Here is a 24,703-nt window from a genome sequence, read left to right as displayed (position 1 = left end):
GATATTTTGGAGTATTTTTGTGTGTATTTTTTTTCCATCGGGTTTGGGAAAGTCTGATACCACTCTGCTCAGTCATTGTCTTGTTCTGGATGCCACAAGTGAAGGGTGTTTTAACATTGGCCTGGGTAATGGGGGGTCTACTTGGGGGGGCACTCAAACAGATTCTCCACCCAGAGATATTAATGGAGATAAGAAATCTATCAAATGAACTTCAGAATTCTTGTTAATCTGGGGTCCTAGTTATTGAAGTGTTTAAACAGAAAATTTACACTTAAACTTGACATTAAGGTTTTGTGAAATTTGCATTGAAAGCACCCTATTTAAAAAAACTGTTGTCTCTCTAGTTCTCACCCCAGAAAATTCTGGAGTGACTTACCCATCCATGCTGCTGGCAGTTTACCAGTTAGCACTTTCATTTATAACCTCCCTATTGAATAGCACCAGCCATATGAGGGTTGCAGGACATGTGTCCCTTATAGAGGAGATCAGTTCACTCTGCTTGTTATATGCAGTAAATTCCAAATGAAAGTCTTAAATGATAAGACTGTATTACCCGCATGTTTCCATTTAGTCATCAGCACAGCCTGACCAGTAATAGCAGGACTGAGCAGAAAGAAGACACAGCATTGTCTTTCTAGCAGCAAGGATGACCTGGTACTGGCTTTCCAACCTTTGCTCAGGAGTGGCCCAGATACATCACGCCTTGGGTCAGGATTGGTCTTGTAGCTGAGCTGTACTGGGCAGGAGGCCCTGGCCAGAGGGAAGGGCAGGTAGGCAAGAGCCAAACCTGTGGTCAAGAAAATAAAATACCAGGATACTTAGAGCTGTTAGACTAACCACCTCATACTACAGATGGAAACGTTCAAGAGAGGTTGTGATTTACCCCAAGGTCAAACCGTCAGTGGCAGAGTGGCCTGGCATATTGTTCCTTTTAACACGAATATTTTAGCATCTCAAGCACACCAAGCTTAGTGGTAAATAAATTCTAAGGGACAATTATTTGAATCCATGAGCCCAAGGAAACAATGAGAAGGGCTGGGAACCCTGACAACCAACTCTGTCCTTTTTCATCACCCAGACCAATCTGATTTTCTTACGGAGAGAGGTATATTCAACAAATACTGAATGCCTACTACCAAAATAAAAATGTTTCCTGACAAGTAGATGACTGCTTTCTCAAGCCTGTTTGTGTCAGGACCTGTAATTTTTTGAAAACCATATATTGATATTTTAGGAATAACCACAACTCCAAGCTGTACTGTCTAATCCAGTATTCTTGTGGATACTGTGGAAGCCTCTGAGTGTTTTATGTAGGATTAACTGGAATTGTGAAGTCACATATGGCCTGGAGTAATGAAAATCACATACCAAATAGTTTGATTTTGTCCCAAATTTCTACCTACTTTACCAAATCTTTTTGCTCGCCATCCTGGTTTGCTCTGCAAACCAGGCAGAGATCTGAAGGACTTCACTTTATTCCAAAGTTGATAATTGTTGAGGGAGATTTTTACAGTCTTCCTTCTCTTCCCTTAGCTCCCTTCCTGGTTAGAAATGCTAATAAGAACTAGGGTGGTCATAAGCTATTGGAGGAAGCAAAATAGGTGAAGGCTATACACATTTTAGTTTGTGTTTGGCATGTCTTGGCCTTTACCCTGCATGAGGCAAGGAGAAAAGTAAAATTAAAGTTACAGATAAATTCAAGGAAGGACTGAAACTAAGGAACAGATACTAAGTTTGTTTCCCTTGGTTAGCTCAACCAGGTCTTTGTCTCCATTTTTGACTGACAGATACCAAAACAGGTTGGCTTTCTCCTACTGCCCTGCAGTGGGTGGAGACTGGCTTCCAATATTGTCCAAAATGTCATTTCCATTTAAACATATTCTTTCTAGGGAAGAATGATTTTCTAGCATAAGATGAAGGAGAAGGGGAAGCAGGAGAAAGGTTTAAAGTGTTATATGGAAGTTTCCAACCACAGGAGGAGCAAAACACCAAAGAAGCTATAGAACACAGGGTACAGCCAAGAGCTGGAATCCAAGCCATGCTGCCTCGGAAGGCACGCCAACCCAAGGTTCACATGTCCCCGGACCAGGTCCTGCCCGGAGAGAAGCATTCCAGTCCTTCTCTTCGTTAAGAAACAGCCAGACCCAGTGCATCTAGAGGGAGGCCACAAATACCACGTTGTCTTTGCAGAAGGTTTCCAGGGAAGAGCTAGACCAATTGGATGGTCTCCAGACCAACCCTGGCCTGAGCCCCAGGCCAAGGTGAGCTGGATAAGTCCACAGTGTCTGGTCAGAGCTGTGCCTGGTACTCAAGTCTTGAATATCAGGAAGCCCCCGAATGCAGTGCCTGGAGGGCTTCTCTTCATTATTGATCCCTGGGTTAGCTCAAACCATACTCTCTCACCCTTCTGCAGCTCAGCCATGGCAAAGGTCGTTGCTGGGCTCCCACCCCTCTGCTCCTCGGTGGTATAGACAGGGGTCCGACGGTGACCTCCAAACACCAGCTGCCCAGTGCCTGGCCCTGGGCCAAATTCAATGCTCACTGCAAATAGATAGACCCCACGCTCAGAGGCTCGAAAATAGCCATGTTCAGGGAAGTAGCTGTTGCCGATGTTGATGTAAGTAGTGTTGAACTTCACTGTCTGCAGAGCATCTGTCCCTTCTGAAAAGCTGGCGTAGAAGGCCACAGGGGAGCCTGGAATGCAGGAGGAAAGTGTTAGTGACTCAGCCCCTCACTCCCTCGGGTGGAAAATTGTACCGAAACCTGCCTTCCTCGCCTTCTTAACATTAGAAATAGGTCCTATTTCTAGATAACCCAGATATTCCCAATAGCAATGTATCTTGGGAGCTAACTGGCCAATTCTCAGTATTTCACTAGTTGAGAGAAAGGAAAATACAAGTCTGTTGTCTCTACTGGTGTACATTTTAACAAAGCACTTTCTTGTTTGATCCTTCTTTCCAACATCCTTGAGAGAGAAGTACCCTGATTGAGGAGACTTTGAGTCCTGCATGCTTAACTGGCATCCAAGGCTAGATGGCTTGCTGAGACTGGAACCCAGGTCTCTGACTCCCAGATTCCTGCCACCTGCTAGGGATCTTGAGATACCAGGGGAAAGAGAGAAAATATTACCTATCCGCAAAGTAGTAATGCTAACCCTGGTGAGATAATTAAGGAATGAAGGGTAGCTCCTACTGGATGTTTAGCACAGGACCCTAGAGAGAGAAGGAAAAAGCAGGTGGGACCAGGGAAGAAAAGTCTTTTCAAGCTGGTCATTTTAATGTTTTCCAAATGTTGCTCAGAGCCCTGGGATTACAGAGGGGGAAGCAGTCCCAGAAAGGGAAAGCTTGCTCCAGACGACACACATGACCAAGCTGGGAGCTGTGGATCTCCTGACTTCTGGTGCTCTTCCCACCTGAAGCACTTTAGCCAATCTAAGGAGAATGAAACAGAGAACACAGGCGAGCGGCCCGCCAGGCCCACGCACAGGCCTGGAGCCAGAAAAGCCGCTCAGTGTAGAGGAAGGAGCCAGCAGGGCTGCCTGGCCGCCTGGCCAGGAGATGAGATGGGAAGGCTGAGTCCCACTGGGCTCCGGCCATGACACTGGCCTCAGTACTGATGAGGTCATGTTCCTCGCGTGCTCCCTTGTTGCCCCCTCAAGCTGTGGGCTCTCTGTGGCCCCCCCCCAACCCCTCTCTGTTGAGACCAAGCTCCCTACTTCTCAGGGGATGAAACCAAGGCCTAAAAGAGGAGCAATTTGCATAGCAGTTAGTGACTTAGGTCCCAGAACTAGAGCCCCCACTCTTTGGCTCCCAGTCCAACAGCATTCTCGTGAATGACAAAATTTTGCTTTTCTCTAGTTCTGGAAGATTTTCTGAGAATTAGTTCAGAATAGCTTTCCCATCTGTGTGAGACAGACTGGCTCTGCAGTTCCCCCAGCACCCAGGAGGTGGCGCACTCACCCCGCCGAAGCAAGGCCGGACTAGCGCGCCCTCTGTGGAGCGCCCCGGCCAGCCAGTGGCCCGACGTGCTCCTTGGTGGAAGGGTTGTCCTTCACTGATTTGCCAGCAGGCGCACTGAGAGTGGGCTTCCCTGCAGGGCCAGAGTCAAGCCCTTTGGCCTTCCCATAAGACAAACAAGGGGGAATTTTTACTTTTAAGGAAAAAAATTTTTTTAAATAACAAAATATTGCAGTGGTAAACCCAGATACCTAAACTATCAGGCAGCTGAGGCCTTGCACCACTCACAAGAGAGAAAAAGATGTAAGAGTGTAGGTAGATACAGCCTCAGCCCTGAAAATGCTGGAGAAATGGGGAAACATTGACTGGTTTCTACTCAATGTTAAGCCTTGTGCTAGGTTTTTGGTAAATGTGTCTGCTAGTCTTCCTGACAACCCTTTGATGAAGGTAGTGGTTCTCCCTTTTACAGAGGAAGAAATTGAGACACGTAAGTGGTTTTAGAGCCTGTGCTATGTCCACTGCTCCCAGGGAGACACTGGCCTGCAGGGCCATAGTGAGGAGTGAGTGGGAGCAGGGCAGGCTTGCGGTGGGATCCTCAGCAAGGCCTTGGACTGCCCACGTGCCAGGCTACATGAGGGTATGGACGGCCCAGATGGCCTTGTACTTAGCCCCAGGTCTGGGTGAGGAGGCGGCCGAAGCTCCAAGGCCAGCCGCTCTGGCAGGGTAGAGTCACTTGAGGCACAGAGTGTAGGGGTCCACTTTCCAGGGCCACACTCAGGGAGGGGCTGGGAAGCCTGGCTGCTCATCCTTTCAGCCTCAGAGGCAGCTTCCCAGGGCCCTGCAGGGGCCAGTCAAGGGCCTTTCACAGGTGAAGAGCCAGCTCCCTAGAGACAGCCAGACTGCGTTCCTCTGTGCCGCTTACTAGATGTGTGAGCAGGACAGTTGCCTGACTAACGCTGTTTCAGGTAAGATGGCAGCAGTGATAATGCATCATTGGGCTGTTGTGATGATTCAACATGGCAAAGCCCAAGAAAGGCATTGTGGGGGACCTGGCTCAGAGCAGCAGCATGGGTCCACTATGTTAGCAGAACGAGCTCCTTTTGGGGCCCGAGGCTTTCCCCTATATTCACTTCTTGTGGCGTGCTGCCCATGGCGGAGGACACCAGCCCCTATCCACACACTCACTTGTATACAGGGGAAAGCTTAAAGAAACATGGGGGGTGAAGCGGGGTCGGGCAAAGAGCTGAGCTGGAGGGATTTGAGGGTGTGGTTATAGAGGAAAGAGAGGCATCCCCCCTCCCTGCTCTACAGTTAAGAGTGGCAGGCAACCACTGGTGTATAGATGAGCCTCAAACATCTCCGTGGTGGGGCTCTGCCTGCTCACTGACAGTTCAGTCATGTGACTTCTACCTTCTAATACTCCAGGTGGCTTGAGGGGCCCCTCCCTAGTCCTAAATAGAAGGTGGGTTAAGGGCAAAGCCAGTCCTGAGTAGAGGTGACTGATGGTCATCCTGCTCTCTTTCACCCCGGCCCCCTCTGAGGCAGAAGCGCTGTTGGCAGAGAACACAGTCTTAGACTCCCCCAGCCTCCTTCCCAAGCTGGGCAACTCACCTGCGTCCCAGAGCACCGGCCCTTTGACATGCGCATCCTCCAAAGACTCCACTTGCTTCCGGTCCCTCCTCCTGGGAGCTTCCAGACCTTTCTGCTGCTTCTTCCCTTTCCTGATCAGCATGGCCTGCAGCTTCCCCAAGTCCAGGCTGACGTTGGCTACCAAGAGTTCTTGAAAGTTCCCAAAGAGGCTGTGGAAGAGGCGCTGGTGCCGCTGCAAGCCACGCTCGGTGGTGGAGAGCTCCTCGCGAAGGCCCTCGAGGGAGCTGTTGAAGGAGGAGGCCCAGGAAGCCTCGCAGCACCGGCCCACGCGCTCCATGTGGGAGCTCAGGCGCTGGAGCTCCCGCGCTAGCCCAGCCAGATCCGGCCCGCCGGCCGCCGCTGGCGACGCGTCCCGATTGGGCTCCAGGCGCTCGGCCTGCCCGCTGGTCCCCGAGGCCCGTTCCAGGGCTGTCACCCGGGCGGCCAGCGCGTCCCAGCCAAGGGCCTGCTCCTGCAGCCCGCTGGCCGCGTCCAGCAGGGCGGTGCGGATCTGCTCGTAGCGCAGGGGCAGCGGGTCAGGCGCCTCCTCGGACATATCTTCCATCACCTCCTCCCCAAAGAGGGCGGCCAGCACGGCCTCGTGCCGCAGCGCGTCCTCCAGCAGGGCCGCGAAGGAGCCGTGCAGCCGGCGGATCTCGCGTCGCATCTCCGCCTCAGCGGCCCGCAGCGCGCTCACCTCGCCGCCCAGCGTGCGCAGCTGGCTCCGGAGCCGCGCCGCGTCGGCCCGCGCCCGCTCGGCCTCCGCCCGGTGCGCATCCACCGCCAGCGACAGGGCGGCCACCGTGCTGCTCAGGGCCTGCAGGGAAGAGCCGTCCCGCTGGCGCCGCTCGTCCAGGCTCACCTGGGTCTCTTCCAGGGCACGCGTGGTGTCCCGCTGGCCCTCCCGGATGACATCCAGGTCAAAGTAGAGTTTCTGGCAGTTGCAGTCCTTGACGTACTTGATGAGGTCCGCGTGGGCGCCCTGCAGGTGCTGGAGGGTGAGGTTGAGCTCCAGGAGCTGCCGCTCCATGTCCTCCTTGTTCTCCTCCATGATCAGTGACTTCTCCATCAGGATCACCCGCAGCTCGCGCAGCGCAGTGTGGTTCACCTGAAGCTCCTGCACCTGCCTCTCTACCTTGCTGATCTGTTCGTAGGTGTCATCGGATTCCAAATACAGCTCCTTGATCTCATCCACGTGCTGGGCCAGGGTGGCCTTCATGTCTGCGAGGGTGCTCTGTAACTCCTCTTCCCTGTGGGCAGTGGCCACATGCAGTGCAGAGAGGTTCCTCTGCAGCTGACCCAGCCTGGCCTGCAGGCTCTCTGGTTCCGGCCTCGCTGCTGCCCCTGCTGCCACCAGGACCAGGCTGCCGTTGACCCCCGGGGACTCCTGGGCCTTAAGGAGCTTCTTCAGCTTGGTGTCCACATCGGCCTGGACCTCCAAGAGGGACTGGTACAGGGACAGGTGCTGGGCATGCAGATGGCCCTCCACATCCTGCCGTAGCTGGCCCACCCTCTGGGCGTTCTCCTGGACCTTGGTCTCAAATTTGGCACCAAGATCCTGGAAGTCAGCTCTGGCCACAGAGCTCTCCTGGACCCTCTGGAGGGCCTGTCGGTTGGCCTCCACATCAAGAGATAAGTTTCTTATGGCCTGGGAGAGGCTGTTCAGGCTTTGGTTGAAGCTTCTCCACATGGGGCTGAGATGTCCTTGCAGGAAGGTGTTGATGTGGGGCAGTAGCACTTGCTCCAAGGATCTACCGGGAAACTCTACAACAGATGCACGTGTTTACACAAGCCCTTCGGGAGCAGACAGCCTCCCCAGGGGGCGACTGGGGGGGGCCTCTGAGGTATGGGCCTTCCTGCTTACCCTCCCACTCATCCCCTAGGATGTGACTGGGCTCTTCCTCAGACCCTGGAACCTGCCACTCACCAAGCTCTGTCTGATTTGCCTCAGTTATTGCCACTGTGAGGTTGCTTGCCAGGGCCTTCCATAGGCCTGGAAGGCTGTCTGCCACGTGGTGAATGTCATTCTGGACATCTCCCAGCCGGCGTTCCTGCTGCTCCACCATGTTGCTGATCTCTGCATCCCAGTGGCCTGAATACACATGAGACATAAGTGTCTAACTTCCCAGGCCTGGGCAAAACATGAGGTGCAGAGAGGAAATTTGGGGATTGAAACAGGGAGCTGTGTCCTGATGTCCTCTGAGCAGGAGCTTAGAAGCCTTTAACTCCAGAAGGGCAAATGCATGGCAAGTGAGCCCTCACCCTGCCCCCAAACCCACAGCAGACATGACTAATCCTCCATGGCACACTTTCCTCCTCAGTCACAGGGACACGGCTTCTCGACATCATTCTAGTCAGCCCTTGTCAATAGATAGGCGTTCACCACATGATGAAACTTATTCCGCATCCCAACTATGGCCCGGCCTTGAAAGCCTCACAAATGGTGTCACTTGGTGGTTCTGCTGTGCTGACTCATCACCAGGGACAGCATGACTTCCTGGCCCTGGTTAGGGGGGCTGTGGGGAGCCTTCTCCCAGGACATGGGAGCTTATGCAGTTCAGGGGGCAAGGAGGGTGCCGGATGAAGCTGTCCTTCCCAGAAAATAGGGTCAAGGGAAAGGGGGTGTGTGCTTGGCCAGCAGGCAGGTCACTGAGGGCCCTGTAACCTGGCTGCCTTGGTGTGGGGGCAGGGTGACACAGGGCCACAGAGGGACCCCTGCTGATTCTGGGGACATAGCTTCCCTGAAATGGCACTGCCCTATCAGAGGAGAAAAGCCCTAGGCACATGGGTTCTTTCTTCCCTCCTGTCCCTCCCGTGCCTTCCAGGAAAGCAGCATACCAGGTTCAAAGTCAACTGGCCCATCCCAAGGCTCCTGGAGGCTATCACCTGGATCTTCAGGCTCAGGGATCGCCCTGGGATCTGCAGAGAAGCATCAGATGTTGACTCCAGAGGTCAGAGGGTCTGCATGACCTCTGGGGTCAGAGGTCAAGGGGGAAGGGGGATCACAGGGAACCCTACCGTGGTGCTGGCAGTCGGGTCCCACAAAGCCCGGGCAGCACCTCCACGCCACGGAGGCCAGCACCTTCTGCTTGACCTGGTACACCGGCTTGTGGGCCACGCGGTACCTGGGGGAAGACGGCTGGCTCAGCGACTCTAGGGTGAGCCGGCACAGGGCCTGGACGAATAGCCCACCCTGCTGCACCCCGACTCACATGACTTTCACTTTCTGGCAGTCCGGAGCCCCGTGTGGACATGGCTGCTGTGAGTGGACGAGGAATTTCTCTGTTTTACAAGCAGCTACGAAGGTGACCAGCCTGGACTTCTGGTAGGGACACCAGTTACTGGAAAAGAACAAGCCAGAAGAGAGGGCTGCTGAGCCACACCCAGGCCCCCCACTTCCTAGAGGTCAGCAGGGAGCCAGTGCCGAGCGCCCCCCCTCCACCGCCCCCGCCTCTCTGCCCTACCCAGTCTGGGGGATTCTGGATCCATTAGCCTGAGAAGGGAGTGCTCTGCATTATTCATTCCTCTGCTCCAGAGCAAAAGCTCCACAGACCCCGCCTGCAAGGGCACCTGCTCCATGGCCTTCCAGGAAGCACCCCTCACCCCCGGGTCAGCACAGAGAGGCTCAGGAGCCCTCCCCGCTAGTCACAGAGTTACCACCAGAGTCAGGAAGGGATCTCCCTGTTTCTCCTGGTGCCAGGGAGGCAGCATGGCGCTGCTGGGGCTGGAGAGTCCTGGGTTCGAATCCTTCACATTTTCTGGTTGTGTGACCTCGAGTGAGGCACTTAGAGAGTTTTCATTTCCCATCTATGCGATGGAGATCATAATATTCTCCTCCAAGTGGGCAAAGGAGTATCAAGTGCCTGGCTCTTCCCAAGTGCCCAGTGAACACTGCTGTCCTGCCCGCTCTGGCGGCCCTGGCAGCCTGCCCCATTCCCATTACCACCCACATCCTTCCTCACTGGAGACCCGGCTGCGGGGAGGGCGCCTGCTCTGGTCGTGCCCCATTATGGCCATTGTGGAAATGGACTTTGAAACAGTCGTAGGGGAAGGCAGCCAGGCCGAGCAGTTCCTTCTGTGGAAAAGGTCATCCACACTGAGGTCGTAACGAGTGGTGTGGGGGTCACACTCGGCATCCTGAACACCTGGGAGGTCACCCTGCCTCCTGTGCGCTCCACCAGCGTGTGCTGCGGCGCATCCGGGGTGGAGGGCTGCTTGCTGCTGACAGAGCCCCAGCTCACAGGTCTGCTGGCAGAGCTGATGCACTCAGCAAGAGGTCAGAGGGCCCTTCCCCACGCAGTCAGCTCTCGGAGCAGAGCTCTCCAGCGTTGCAAGTGGTAATGACCTCCATGGCTCGGTTCGATGTAGCACCTAGTGAGAGCGGGTGCTGGGCTCCGGCTCAGTGCCAATGTGGAGGCTCAGACCTTATCTTCAGGGTCCCAAGGGAGAGTGGGTGATCTCAGGTGGTGTGATAGGTGCTAGGACCTGGGGAGACTTTGGGGAGGAGGGGATGATTAGGCTGCATCTTACGTGGAGGGAGTGAGGTGAAGCACCAGAAGCTGTGACAGAGGTGTGTGGCCCCACTGAGGTGCAGAGACTGGGAGCGCAGAAAGGGCTGCCAAGGAGAGGCGATGGGGGTAAGGAGAAGCCAGACCATGGAGGCCTTGAGTGCCCCCTGAGGACAGGGCTCCGTCCTGAAGGCATGGGGAGCCGTGGAGGAGCTTAAGCAGGGAGGTGACATGAAAGAGCCACCCTAGTTCCTGGGTACAGAAAGGATGGGAGGGGGCAAGATGTAGGTGGTGGTGTCAGGGGTCTAGGTGGGAGATACTGGCAGCGTGGACTGACTGGACCATGGTGGTAGATTTCGGGAGAAAGGACCACATTTGTGAGATGTTGGGAGGCGATGTTCAGGGCCCTTGGTGATTGAGTGGCTCTCAGGCTGGGATTTAATTCTCTGGAGCTGATCTCTGCCCCAGGCCCACCAGGTACCATCACACTGCTGGGAATGGCGGTGGGGTGAGTTGAGGGGGATTGAGTGACCATATCTATTTTGAGTGCTGAGACCACGCAGCCTGCCTTCCCACTTGGCTCCCAGAAACCTGGCAGCTTGCATGTACCCTCTTGGCAGCAGACTGAAAAAGCTTGTCAGAAAAATGACCCCACTCGAGGGGAAAGACCTAAAGACACTGACACCAGGGGTTCCCCCCAATGAACTAGCCCAGCAGAGCATCCTATAACAAAACAGATCACCCATCCACTCAGCTTCCAATCAGCTTCCCAGCCTCTCCACTCTTAAGCGGGCAGACATCCAAGAATGACCCCTGAGGAAAATCTCTTACAAAAGTGGGAGGTAAAAACGAGCAAATGTAAGAAAATCAACTTGGAGAAAACCAAGACTGTGCAGGGAGAAAAGAACTTCCCCCCAAATTTGCATTAATATTCCCAGACTGATAAGAGAACTTACTGCATTCAAGAAACAAGAAAAGGAAGCCACTTTAAAAATGGGGGCAGAACACTGAGAGAACAAAAAAGAGCCCTTGGAAATTAAAACTATAATGGCAGAAATGCAAAAGAAATTTAATAGAAAAGTTAAAGGGTAAAGTTAAAGAAATTTCCCTAAAAGAAAAGCAAACAGAGATGGAAAATAGGACAGAAAAGATCAGAAAAATAGAGGACCAGTGTTGGGAATCCAACATCCAAACAATAGGAGTTCCAGAAGGAGAGAACAGAGGGAGGGAATCACTGATGAAAACAACCAAATGAATAGTCCAGAAGAGAAGGACGTGGAATTTCAGATTCAAAGGGCCCACCAGTTACCCACAATACAATGAAAATAAACGTACAGCAAAGCACATCGTTGTGAAATTTTGGAACTCTGGGAATGAGAATGATTCTACACTTTCCAGAGAAAAAAATCAAGCCCCTCCCCACCACACACACACACACACACACACACACACACACACACATCAGTAAATAGAATAGCCTTGAACCTCTCAACAGCAGTACCAGACACTAAAACATAGTGGAGGATCACCTTCAAAATACTGAATGAAAATTATTTCCAATTTAGAATCCTATACCCAGCCTAACTATCAATTTAAGGAGCACAAAATAACGACATTTTCAACAAGCCAGATTGATTTCAAAACATTTCCCTCCCCAGGACCCTCATCAGGGAGCTACTAGAGCAGTGGTTTGCAATCTTGCCATCAAACCTTCACATCAGAAGCGTCCTGTGGCACTTTAAAAATATGAGCCTACAGGCCCCACCCCAGGCCAGTTAAAGGAGATTCTCTGGGATTAAGGCCTGGTCTTCTGCATTTTAAAGCTCTCTGGGTCATTCTAAGGCACAGCCCAGGATTGAGGACCACTGTGCCAGAAATGCTCCACCAAAACAAGAGAGAACAAGAAACAGGAAATCATGGCATCAGGAAACAGGAGTTCCAGCACAGAAACGAGGTGAAGGGAGACCCCAGGACAATGACAGGCAGGGGGTGAGTGAGCAATGGTCCAGCCTGGAGCACGGCTGGAGGCTCTGAGAGAGGCATCTCCAAGAAGACACAGGTGGTCAAACACCTGACAGGAATGAAGGTGGAGAGCAGATGTGGACAACTAGCTGAGAGTTTGGAATTGAATGGTGACAAAGACACAGAAAACTAAGCAAGAGGAAAAAAACTAAAACAAAAAACGAAGACAGTTGTTTATTTCAGGGAAAACCAGAAGTGTGCAGGGAGGAAAAAGGATGCATAGGATTTCCAGGACATACAGACTCTGTTACATCTACTCAATTTGGCCATTGTAGCAGGAAAGCAGATACTGACAGGATGTAAATAATGGGCATGGCTGCGTTCTAATAAAACTTTATTTACAAAACAGGTGGGGGGCCAGATTTGCCCCACCATGCCAGAGTTTTCTAAGCCCTGCTTATGTGTGTGTATAACTAATAAAAACGAAACTTAAAAATAAAATAATTTCCATCTGGAAGAGAAAATGCAGATGAACAGGTAAGAACATTTTGGAAGACAACAAGTGAGGAGTTCCTCATCTAACTGTCATGACTGACTCTAATGCCAAGTAATGAAAACAGTGGGACGTGAATTCCCCGGTGGTCCAGTGGTTAAGACTCTGTGCTTTTGATGCCGAGGGTGCGGGTTCAATCCCTGGTCTGGGAACTAAGATCCCACAAGCGGCGCAGTGCGGCCAAAAAAATAAAATCAATCCAGAAAACAGTGGGACGTTAGCACAAGATTTGTCAAGCCAGTGAGTGGGAACAGAGACCCGGAAGCGACCCGTACATCCCTGAGGGACTAGTAAATGGTAAAAGGGACATGTGAAAATCAGGATGGAAGCAAAGGATGTGCACTCAACACAGAAACAGGACTGTGAAAGTGCTGGGCCCAGAGGTTAGGGCCGGGGGGCAAGGTGGCCACCTGCACAGACTGTTTCAAGGATCAGCGACTGCAGCCCGCACCTCGCCCTGGGCCCCATGGAAATTCCTGGAACATGCTCAGACCTAGAGAGAAGTATTTCTGTAAACCAGTTGTTCTCAACGGGGCGTGTGTTGGGAGGAGAGGGGATTCGCCCCAGGGGTACTTGGCAATGTCAATAGTGCAAGGCTGAGAAACACCCGCTGTAAACAAAGTTCTGCTCCTCGCGTGCCCTCTGAACGGCTGCAGAGGGTCCAGAAGGCCTGTACCCTGGGAGCACCGGGTCTGGGCCAGCCTGCAGGGAGTGACTGGGACTTTCCACCTCGGGTTCCTAGAACTGGAAGCGGTGCCGCCCACCCTTCCTGCCCAGGAACTTTCTCTCCTGACCTGCCCAAACCTCAGGCTCCAGCAGCCGCTGTTCTCCCTGCCCACGCTCCCCTCCCTTGGCACAGTACAGGCTGCTGGCCCAGAAGCCCTGGGAACATTCCTGACCTTTGCTTTGGTTTCCTCCGGCTCTTGGCAGTTTCTCGCTGGTCCACTGAGCCCCCGGCCCAGCTCGCTGAAGTGCCCCATTGTTCTCACTGCCTCCTGGCCTCGGGCCCTGGCCCTCTTGGCACTCTCATCTCCCAGTGGTCTACTGAGAGGCAGGTGCCCGCCTAGAAATGAGTGTGAGGGTCTCCAGCCTGCTTTGGGCCTGTCCTGGGCCTCTGATATGGCCTCTGATGCCCTCCGACATGGCTTCTGATGCCCTCCTGCCCCAGGCAGGAAAGAGGCTGCTGCCCCCCTTGGAGCTTCTAATAGGAACTGGGAGGCCTGGGCTCTCCTCCCCTCCCTGTCCCTGGACTCAGGGTGACCTTGAGCAAGGCCCTTCCTCCAGTCCTGGAAATGTGGAGAAGACTCCCACTCCCAGCCCCTCTGTGGGGGGAGGCTATGAGGAAGGCAGAGAAAGCCTCCAGCAGGGAAAGGGCTGTTAGCCTGAGCCTCCTGAATTGTAAATGTGCTGCTGCTATGGCCCGTTGGGACACTTAAGTGCCTCTTAACCAGCCAGTAAAACCTACCTGCAACTGCCCTTTAAGTCCTTCTGTGGAAGGAGGTTGTGTTCTTAGCATCCTGGCTCCCTGAGGTCCTGGATGCGGCTGTGATTGTGATGACTCCATGGGAGAAGTTTGCCAGGCTTGGTCTCTGAGTCACAGAGGAGCCCAAGGCCCACTTGGTGTCCATCCCTGAGCGTAGCTCAGGCCAGTGGGGGCTCTTCCCGGTTAGTGCTCAGGGCCCTGTGCCTTGGAGAACAGATACAGGTGCAGGAGGTACAGCTGTGGCCCGGGGACCAGCGGTCTGGGCTCCACTCTGCTCCTGTGTGACCTCCAGAGATATGCGTGACTCCTCTGGGCCACAAGCTCCCAGCTGCAAAAGTTGCAAACGCTCCTTGTGGAGACACTGATGCTGGTGACCGGGGCCAGCTGGGCTGCTGGGAGGAGCGGCTCCTACACTCCCACCCCTCTTAGGGGAGACAGAACTGAGGACACCTGGGATTTGCAGCCCAGCCGATGTGGGCCTGACCCATCACTTAGGAGCTGTGTGGCCCCTGGTGGCGACCCCACCCCTCTGAGCCTCACAACGTGTAAAGTGGAGAGAACAGGGGCAACCTTGCAGTACTGTCACAGCAATGTGGAGATGGGGCACCTTGCCTGGGTCTTGGCTCAGTCCCCTCAGCAGGCTCAGTCCTGCCTGGGAAGCGCTCATGCGTCTGAGGAACCCACATCCTAACCTTCTGCTCTCCCCACCCCCACGAAAGCCTGGGATCAAAGAAAGAGCCTCTTCCCCACAAAGTCCAAATACCCACGTTGCTGGCTCACTGGGCCCAGCCCCACGGGCTCCTGGGCTCCTGGGTGACCCTACACCTACCATGTACCTCCTCCATCCTGAGACCTGGCATCCAGCACCACGTTGTTTTGTTCGAGCTTCTCCTCTCAAAGGGTCTTTTTTTTTTTTTTAATTTATTTATTTTTATTTATTTGGTTGTGCCGGGTCTTAGGTGGGGCTCGCGGGCTCCTTAGTTGCGGCATGCGGGCTCCTTAGTTGCGGCATATGAACTCTTAGTTGCGGCATGCACGTGGGATCTAGTTCCCTGACCAGGGATCGAACCCGGGTGCCCTACGTTGGGAGTGCAGAGTCTTAGACACTGCGCCACCAGGGAAGTCCACAAAGCGTCTTATCTGGGTCTGTGTCCAGGGCCTGCCCTGGCCCCCAGGCCCTGGATACAGGTATGAGGGGCAAATGCAGGGCAGGGCCCTGGCTCTGGCAGCCAGGGGGGCGGGCCCGCCAGGCTCGTGGCGGGTGGCGTGGGTGGTGTGGCGCCCCTCCTTGACTGTGGAGAGCCTGTTCGCCTCCCCTTCCCCATAGCAGGAGCAGGGCTGGGGCCGCGTTTCCGCCTCTCCCCTCACAGGAACACGGTAAGCAATCAGCCCAAGGAAGCTGCGCGGCGCTTCCTTCCTTTCTCACCAGCCCCTCCGGAGGCCTCGACAACCTGGGCTTGACCTGTGGGGCCTGCAGCTTCTGGGTTGTAGACAGGAGACCAGCAGGCCTGCTGGGACCCCCTGGAGGTTCCTGGGACCAGGGCTTGGGACTCCTGCCTGGGCGTTCCCGGGCCAGGCTACCCTTGCGCACACACCTGCACACACTGAGGCCACCAGGCCATGGCTGAGTGACCCCCTCAGGCCTTGAGCAGTCCGGAGACCCACGCTCCCTGGGGCTAAGGGAACGCCGTCCCTCCCCACAGCCCCGGGGTGGGAGTGGGGGGAGAAAGAGAAGCATCTCCTACCTCCTGCCCAGCCGCTTGGGCCCCTCATACTCCCTTTCGTCAGAGGGAGGCCAGCCACCCAGAGACAGGGGCTTGGAGTTGATGGCTTTGAGGAGGGAAGGCTGGACCCTTGGTCCTGAAATCAGAGCTGGGTGACTGGGTTCCCCCACCAAGAGCCATCTGCACCTCCCAGCTCCGAGCAGAACTGGGAATGGGGCAGGAAAGGGGGTCTCTCCAGGCCCAGCTTCTCCCCTCTCCTCCCACATGGCCCACCCCTCCATCACCTAGCGGCAGTGCACACTCGCTTGCTCTCACCCTCCTGCCTCTCCCTGGTCAAATCTGCTTTCGGGCCAGTGTCTAACAAACACATTCACCTTGAAGTGTCAGAGCTGTATGAGAACTGTCCCAGGAAGGTTTGGGCCAGGCCAACGTGACAGTGAATCTCGGCCAGCCAGACGGGAGACTCTGGGTGAGTGTAAATTGGCCCCTCTCACCCTCCAAATCCTTATAGATGCCCTCAACCAAGTCTGGTTTGGGCGGGGGGAGGCAGGGGGGAATAGGCACCCCTGGGACTGGGACCAGTGTATGATCTCTAGAGTCAGACTCAGATCCTGGTTCTAGCTCTCCTCAGCTGTGTGACCTTAGCCAGCTGCTTAGCCTCTCTGAGCCCCAGGCTCCTCTGTAACCGGGGCTGTAAGGAGGATTGAGATAACACTTGGCAAGATGCCTAGCCCAGAGATGGGTCCCATAAATGGCACCTGCTGCTCTGACTGAGGGGTACCCTGAGGAGGGACCCACATTCCCCACACCTTATCAGCAGGAGGATCCCTGGCCCTGGACACATAAAAAGACTGGAAAAGGGTGTCCTGGTCTAGTCATAAGACCATTCTGCCCATTTCCAGAGGGCTGCTGAAGCAGAGCTTGCTGGATGCCACAGCCTCCTTTTTGTTCTTGAAATAGAGCAGGGCACCCTGTCTGCTCACTGCTCGACTGTTAGGGCGCTGTTAGGGCCAGGCTGAGGGCCTGTGCCAGTCCCCCTGGGCACTCAGATCCAAATCCAGTCCCCAGGAGCATCTGTCTTCTATGGCTTAGGCCGGGCCAGCCTCAACTGGGCTCAGCTTTCAGAACTGACTTACTTCGAAGAATAGGAGCCACTCCCAGGTCAGCTAGAAACTTCCAGAACCCCAGCCCCTCAGCACCCCGGTGGTCAATGGCATAGAGTGCTCCCGCCCTGTCCAACCTCCAGGACCATTCCCTGCCGTGGGTAGGCGGGGAACTTCCTGGGTCCTTAGGCTGGCCCTGGGGCACCCAGTCCAGGCCGGCTGGGGGTGGCCTCCTAAACGGGAGCCTGCCACCTAGCACCTCATTCAGCCTCACGGCTGGTCCAGCAGATAGATAGTATGAGCCCATTTCACATATGGGTAACTGAAGTCCAGAGAGTCCCTGCTTTGGCTGAGCTGGGACTCAGATCCTGTACCACTTCCTCCCCCAGGTCCAGGCCCTCCTTACCGTCTGACGGGGTCCCTGTCCTCAGCCTCTGCCGTCCAGACTCCAGTTGGCCTGGGGCTGTGTGGATCGGAGAACCTGGTGCTGGGGACCTGGGCCCAGGCCCCCAGCAGCCCCCAGCCCAGGGGCCCCCCGACGCTGAGCAGCAGGGTCAGGATCATCTTGGCTTGGGGCGGACGCAGCCTCTGTGGGTGACTCCAGAAACTGCCAGTGCTGGTGACGTTGTCTTCAAGTTAAGTCTCAGAAGGAAAAAAAAGCACGGGGACAACAAAGAGAGGAAGTGGCCTGGGCCGGCCCACCCGGTGAGTCTCGTCCGGCCCCCCTCACCCTCGGCCTGGTCCCCACAGGGGCAGCCAACAACGCAGGCCAGTTCCTGTGTGCCCCGGGAGGACTCGGGTCCAGGACACTGGGGGTGTGGGAGACACGGGGGGAGGTGGCCCCACCAAGCATGTCCCCATGGCCTTCAGGAGAACCGCACCAGCACAGAGGTGGGGCGGCAGGAAGCGGTCGGATCAGTCTCAGGGGACCTGCTGCCCATCCATGCTGGTGGCCAGGAAGTGGGGGGCACTCGTGCCTACTCAGCGCCTCTCACCACTGGGCAGTGGGAGCCAGCAGAGGGGTGGAGGCTCAGAAGGAGAAAGGAGCTGTCCTAGGGTCACACAGTCTGTAGCTGGCGCCAGGGCCTGGGTCAGCTCTTTGTGGCCCAGCTCCTCCACCTGGCCTTGCCCGAGCCCCAGGATGGGGGCATCCATGGTGCTGGTGAGAAGTTGGGTAGCCCAGGCCAGTCTGGGAGGTTGGCCACTCTTGCCTGACAGGCCTGCTTGGTCCTGACCCCTGCCCTACCTGGGACGCTGGTAACAGAGGCACCTCCCCTCTCTGTGCCTGCCCCCCACTCTGACCCCTCTCTGCCCCAGATGTACACAGATACAATAGCCCCAGGCCTGGGAGCATCCAGTCAAGGCCGCCCCTGTGGGTGCGCAGTGCGGCAAATGAAGGGCAGTGATGGATAAGGATGTGTCTGGCCCTCTATGGCCCCTCCAGGGAGGGAAGGGGACAGGAGGGGAGGGTTGAGCCAGCAGGGGCTCGGGGACCCTGGGAGAAGGGGGGGCGAGCCTGCTTCCTCCCTCCCTCCTTCCCCGCCCCCACCCCTGGGCTGGCTGGGCTCCCATCAGCCGCTGCTGCATCATCAATATTTCATTGGCGGCAATAAGAGGCAGCAGCAGGGACAGCGGCTGCGGCAGCACTCGAGCCAGCTCCAGTCACAGTTCGCCCGGAGAGTCAGGCCCCTGTCCCTGCCCACAGCCATGGACGTCTTCAAGAAGGGCTTCTCCATCGCCAAGGAGGGTGTGGTGGGCGCCGTGGAGAAGACCAAGCAGGGGGTGACAGAGGCTGCTGAGAAGACCAAGGAGGGTGTCATGTATGTGGGTGAGTTTGGGTGTGGCAGGGCCTGGCAGGGCGGGGCAGCTTGGTGGCCGCCCAGTTACCTGGGCCTGACTTTATCCCCCAGCCCCTGGGAGGCATTTTGAGAGGGATGAGGACCTGGCAGTTGAGTCAGGGTCTCCCAGCCCTGGAGGACCGCCGCTCTCCCGCACAACCCATGGTCTGTTTGGGCCTCCTCAGGGCCCCAGGGGCCTCTGGGACAGGACAGCAAGGGAGGCACTTAGCCCTCAGACACACCTGTTTGTGCGCACACAGGTGCACACACCAGCGCACACCAGCGCCCCCGCCCAGCATCAGCCACAGGCCCCCTGACTTGGGTAAGAAGCCGCACTGAGCCTGGAGCCCCGCGGACTGAGCAAGCAGGTGCTCGGCAGCCAGGCCACAGGTCCCCACGCCGCCCAGAGGGAAGGGGTGCGTCAGGCGAGATGAGACCAACCCTCAGGGTCCTGTCCAGCCTCCCGCGTACCCCACCCCAATCAGCTCCTTCCAAAGAGGAGGCTGAGCCGATGACTCAGCTCTCGTTGACCCTGTCCTGCGCTGCTTCCGAGGTCCAGGCCGTACCCACGTGAGATCCAGACCCTACCTCAGGCCTGGTCTCTCTCGTCCCCCCATCCTGTCCTGTCCACTTCCCATCCGTTCCCTTCCTCCAGACACAGCAGGAAGTGGCCTTTGAAAGGATGGCCGGCCCCCAGACACCATCCTTACCTCCCACTGACCCTGCAGCTTGTCCAGCTGTTCTGTGGTGTGTTTGCCTGGCCCACTCCCCTCCCAACACCAGGAGTGGGACTGGGCTGACGCCTCCACTTCCTCCACAGGAGCCAAGACCAAGGAAGGTGTTGTGCAGAGTGTGACCTCAGGTGAGGAGCCCCAGGACCCGGGGACGTGGAGGCTGGGACGTCCAGGGACTTTTGCACACTGGTGCTAAAGGCCCAAGCCCAGGCCCCTCCTTTCCCCCCTGCTGTACACAGACCCAGACTTCTCCAGAATCTGGGGCTAGACCCAGGGTGGGCTGCCCCCATCGTCGTCAGAGCTCCCCTGGAGTCAGAAAGGGCACAGCCTAAGGTCTCCAGTAGAGCCAGAGTTTTGAGTGCCCTGGGAAAGGGGCTGCTCTGGCCTGACGGGAAGGCCAGGCCTGGGTGGGGTGGGGTCAGGGCCAAAGCCAGCCAGATTCCTCCCACAGTGGCTGAGAAGACCAAGGAGCACGCCAACGCTGTGAGCGAGGCCGTGGTCTCCAGTGTCAACACCGTGGCCACCAAGACCGTGGAGGAAGCAGAGAACATTGCGATCACCTCCAGAGTGGTGCACAAGGTGAGACCTGGTCCCCAGGCCTGGCCCTCAGACCCATCCCATCCTTTCCCCTGGGCCCCAGCGAGGCCAGCTGGGGAGGAGGCATTATCACCGCGCTGACATACAGGGTAATGGAGACTCAGGGGCCCTGGTCTGCGTTTGGTGTTGTCACATCCATTAAGTCCTGGAATCCTCACTACCACCCCTGTGAGCGGAGCTGTGTGGGGTCCAACTGGAATGAGGCTCAAAACCACATTCTCCTGATGGTGCTCAGCATTTAGGAGACACCCCATTTCACTAGCGAAAGCGGGGTCCTGAAGGCCCCAAGTGGTGACAGGCAGCCTCCCACGGGCAGTGGACACCAGCTCAGAGCTGCCAGGTCACCGCCAACCCAGTGTCCAGCCTCCCTCCAGGCCTGGCTGGGCAGGTCCTCCTCCTCCAAGGAGGAGCGGGGAAGCAGTGCCCCCTGGTGACGGAAAAACAGTGAGGGTTCTGACCACACCCTCTGCCTCCACCTTCGTGAGTGTGCGTGTGTGCGTGCTTGTGCCTGGTGTGAGTGTGCCTGTGTGTGTGTGTGCGTGCATGCGTGCCGGGCAACAGAGAGCACAGGAGCAGGGGAGCTCTCCCAGGGGGTGGAGGCTGGCGGGGAGAACTGTCCCAGAACCCACCACAGAAAGGCTCTGCTTGAAGCATTTTACACGTACTAACTCATTTCTTTGGCACAAAATCCCATGAGACAGGGTGTGGAAATGAGGCCCAGAGAGATATGGTAATCAAGGTCCCATGGCTAGTCTGAGTGAGCCTGCAGTTCTCTGGGCAGCCTGGCTCCCGAGACTGTGCTCTGAAAGAGAGACTCTGAGCAGGAGATCATGGTGGGAGCATTGGGGGCAGGAGGTTTTCCTATTCCAGAGATGTGCCGTCTCAGCTGTACGAGGCTGTGCTTTAGAAAGCTCTCCTACCTGGCACAGGCCCCGAGGGGCCGGTAGAGTCCCAGGCACCCAGCACTAAGAATCCCTGCTCCAGGGAGTGGGTGGGTGGAAGGGTAGGGGGTCACCCTGCCCCTGGCTCTGGGGGCAGCACCAAGGCGTCTGCTTCCAGGGCCAGCACAAGGTCTCCAGATCCTAGGAACAGGCAGGTGCCCTTGCTCCTAGTTCCCAGCTCTGCCTCGTCCTAGCCGTATGACCTTGGGAAGCTACTCAACCTCTCGGGGCCTCCATTTTCTCAGCTGTAAAATGCCTGGGGTGGGGGGAGGGTGGGGCTGAGAGTATCCATGTCACTGGGCTGTGATGATGCAGGGAAATGGACCCCGTGAAGCAGCTTCGCCTTGCTCATGGTGAGCACCCGACAAAGGGAGGTGACTACATCATCATCATCAGTGCCCCTGGGCAGGACCCAAATGTACCCCAGGAGATCCCAGGCCCCTCCCTCCCCCATCCCCCAGCGAAAGAGGCCTTGGGATGGGGCCAGGCTGCCCCTGCACCTCTGAGCAGAAGCCTGGGCACTCCTCTCTGACTTTGGAGGAGGGGTGGTGAGCCCCTGGAGCTACCCCAAGGAAGACATTTCCTGGTGACACCCAAAAACCAGCCATGACTCACCCTCCAGTGAACCGTAGAAGGATGCAGCACTGCCAGTCTGTCTGACCGTTCATGCCACTGGCCTCACACACCCACCTTGGGGCAGCAGGACTAGGTAGGCGGCCACCTGTCCTTTGCCTGGAGAGCCTGCCCCAACTCTGGCTGCCCCAGTCCACCAAGGGGCAGGATGGCCCCATGGTAACAGAGAGGTGGCAGGACCCTCCAGAGGTAGGTGCTGAGACTAGGGTCCAAGCTGATCACCCAGTCTTGCCCAGCCTACCAGCTTCACACGACCACCCCCAGGCAGGCCGCCATCTCAGGCAAGCGCCTGGCCGGGTGTAGGTGGGTAGAAGGAGACAGGAAGTGGGAGAGGACCATATAACCCCTGCTGGTTCCAACCAGACCAGCCTGAGCCCAGTGCCCATCCAGGAGGCAGGGAAAAAGGAAGAGGGTGGCAGTCATGCTACTGGGATAGGGTTGGGCCTGGAGCAAGACAGACCTGATCCCTACAAGCCTCTCTGCTTTGAGCTCTGAGGCCTTAAGCTGGATACCTGGCCTCTCTAGGCATAGGGTCCCCATGTGGACGGTGATAACATGCCCCTCCTCCTAGGGCTCTTTGGGGTCACAGGAGGACAAGGGTATGTGATCATGTGATTCAGGAACACCGAGGGTGGGGTCAGGCCTAGTGCTTCCGGGGCCACTGCTCACCCCACCTCACTGGGCTTCCTCATGGAGGAGGCCCAACCAGGGACTGTCAGTGACTCAGCATCTGCTTTTGGGGGTGAAGCTGGGCTCAAGAGTACTTGGTACCCCCAGAAGGCCTTGGCATCATCAGACAGAGCCCCCGCTGCGAATCCTTACATGAGGCTCTATCACCTCCAAGGTCAATCTGGCCCTCATACCTCCCTCACCTCCAGCCCTCCACACAGAGCAAGATGATGAGGGCCTCTGCTCATCTTTGAGGCCAGCATGACAAGGCCCTGGCTGCAAGGAGCTGGGGACTCTGTGCCCTCCACCCGGCCCCACATCCCCTTTGCTTTCCCACAGGAGGACCTGCAGCAACCTGCCCCCTCGCAGGAGGACGAGGCAGCCAAAGTGGAAGAGGAAGTGGCTGAGGCGGTAGGATCTGGGCTCCTGGTGTTACGGGGGGTCCCTGGGCAAGCTGCTTCCCTCCTGGGGCTCCAGAGCCCTCAAAGGAGCCTCTTGACCTGCAGGTCCCTGAGCCTGAGTGTGAGGTCTCCTCATGAATGACCCCCTCAGGGCAGAGAGGCACAGATGACACCTGATCCCACCCCACCCAGGGTGGCCACTGAGGGCTGGGGCCCCAGAGCTGTGTGTGAAAGTCTCTCTCTCTCCCAGACCAAGAGTGGAGGAGATTAGAGGGCTGCAAGTGAGCTCGGAGGCCCTGAGGAACACCCCAAACCCTCCTGGCACAAGGAGTGTCTGGTCCTGGAGTGTGACCTATGGGGCTGCCCATGGTCCCCATGTCCTCCCCTGGCTGCCCACAGGCTGGTCCTCCCATGCTGCCGCCACCACCATCACCTGCCTCCCTTGTCCCCTCACCCCCTCTGGTCCTTCTGACCCCACCGATGCTGCTATGAACTTTTTTTTTTTAATGATTCCAAATAAAACTCAAATCCCTACTGCATACCTACTCAGGCCTCCTGTCTGTGCTGCCTCATTCATGAAGACGCCCCCTGGGCCCTCCTGGGAAGAGGAGCTGGGCCAGGTATGCTACAGGAACACCCTGGGCATTTCTGGAACCTACTGATAGCGGGCACTGCCTTCAGGGAGTCCCCCTGCACCACCACCCCGCCACCCCACCATTGCCGTTTTTTGGGTTTTTTTTTTCGGCCATGCTGCGTGGCTTGCAGGATCTCAGTTCCCCGACCAGGGATTGAAAGCAGACCACCCCCACTGGCTTTTAACATGGAGGTGGCAGCCCTGCTTTTGGCTCGGGCAGACACCTTCAAGGACACACTGTCCGCTGGAGCGTGAGACCGGGATGCCCCAGGTTTTGAGCTTTGGCTCACCCTCCGGGAATGGACCCCACTGACGGCAGAGGGTGAGGATGGGCCTCCTGGGACTTCCCTCCATGTGTGTCCTTGGTGGAACAGTTCCTTCTGGGAATAGGGACACCTAACGCCCCTCCCTGGAGCAGATGGTAACTTTCAAAGATGGGAAGTCTAAACCCATAGTAGGGACTCTTTGCACCCTCCTCTGCGAAGAAGGACATGACCCCAGGGCTCCTCCCGCCTGGTCCCACCCAGCCTTGAGCTCCCCACCAAGTTGGACCTGGGCTTTCCCTTTCACCAAAGAGTTCTGTCAAGTATCGTTAGAAAACACAACAGCTGAGAGGCAGAAGAGCCAGTCTCCGCCTTGAGAGACAAAGTAAAAATGAACATTTGTTGAGCTCCTCCCAGGTGTGGAACACCGTACTGAGTGCTTTACCTCCTTTAATCCTCAAAACAAATGGCATGTCCCAGTTTCGTCGAAAATGAACTGAGAAACAGAGAGTCAAATAACTTGCCCAAGGGCACAAAGCTAGGAAGCTGGGACCCGGGCAGAAGTCCAGGTGGCCTGGCTCCAGAGCCAAGCAGCTGATTCCCATGCTCTGCTACGTCCACCCGGACTGCGGGGGCTCCAGTGGCGTTATGGCAGATGCTGCCACCCCCAAGGTTTCAAAACAACCTTGGGACCAGGGTGGTCGTTGTCCTACACGAAGGGCTATTGGCATCACGACCTGGAGTCTCGTTCAGAGGTGCCTGAGCAGAGAGCAGGGCTCCCATTCCTTTGACAGCCAGTTTGGGTTCAGAGCATCTAAGTGGCTTGCCCCAGCCCTCCAGCCCTGGGTGTGGGCACCAAAACTTGAGTCCACACCACCTTCCCACCCTGCCTCTGTGGTGGGGAGCAGAGGTCGAGGGCAGCCCTGGGGGCTGGGAACCAGTCAAACACAGCTGAGCTTCATTGTATCCCAGCCTGCCGGCCATGGGTATCCACGGCTGAGGCGGCAGAAGGGAGCAGTGAGCCGCTGGTCTTGCAGCCCCCAAACCCTACCGTGGGAGGGAATGAAGGGTCTGG

At 56.4% G+C, this 24,703-nt stretch overlaps 2 protein-coding genes across 4 annotated transcripts; one reads left to right on the top strand and one right to left on the bottom strand.

Annotated features, from left to right (window-relative positions):
* Positions 1–26: 26 nt before the first annotated feature.
* On the bottom strand, positions 27–17,525 carry MMRN2 (multimerin 2). 2 transcript variants are annotated; one of them, XM_036828781.1, is made up of 7 exons: positions 17,325–17,525; positions 8,798–8,926; positions 8,604–8,710; positions 8,424–8,504; positions 7,513–7,677; positions 5,568–7,349; positions 27–2,694 (listed from the first exon to the last, which is right to left on the bottom strand). In XM_036828781.1, exons 1-7 carry the CDS (start codon positions 17,480–17,482, stop codon positions 2,309–2,311), a joined length of 2,808 nt encoding a protein of 935 aa, XP_036684676.1. In that variant the 5' UTR covers positions 17,483–17,525; the 3' UTR covers positions 27–2,308. The 2 variants fall into 2 exon arrangements, with proteins under 2 accessions (XP_036684676.1, XP_036684677.1); XM_036828782.1 differs by lacking the exon at positions 17,325–17,525 and adding an exon at positions 14,074–14,132.
* SNCG (synuclein gamma) lies at positions 17,525–23,257 on the top strand. Of its 2 annotated transcripts, none has more exons than XM_036828784.1 (6): positions 17,525–17,623; positions 18,533–18,746; positions 19,577–19,618; positions 19,942–20,069; positions 22,670–22,741; positions 22,982–23,257. In XM_036828784.1, exons 2-6 carry the CDS (start codon positions 18,626–18,628, stop codon positions 23,000–23,002), a joined length of 384 nt encoding a protein of 127 aa, XP_036684679.1. In that variant the 5' UTR covers positions 17,525–17,623; positions 18,533–18,625; the 3' UTR covers positions 23,003–23,257. The 2 variants fall into 2 exon arrangements, with proteins under 2 accessions (XP_036684679.1, XP_036684678.1); XM_036828783.1 differs by having other exon boundaries at positions 17,555–17,623; positions 18,624–18,746.
* Positions 23,258–24,703: the final 1,446 nt, after the last annotated feature.

This window comes from Balaenoptera musculus, chromosome 16 (assembly GCF_009873245.2).
Source record: "Balaenoptera musculus isolate JJ_BM4_2016_0621 chromosome 16, mBalMus1.pri.v3, whole genome shotgun sequence".
NCBI lineage: Eukaryota > Metazoa > Chordata > Mammalia > Artiodactyla > Balaenopteridae > Balaenoptera > Balaenoptera musculus.
The sequence above is the reverse complement of the archived record's forward strand: the minus strand, read 5'-3'. Positions and strand labels throughout refer to the sequence as shown.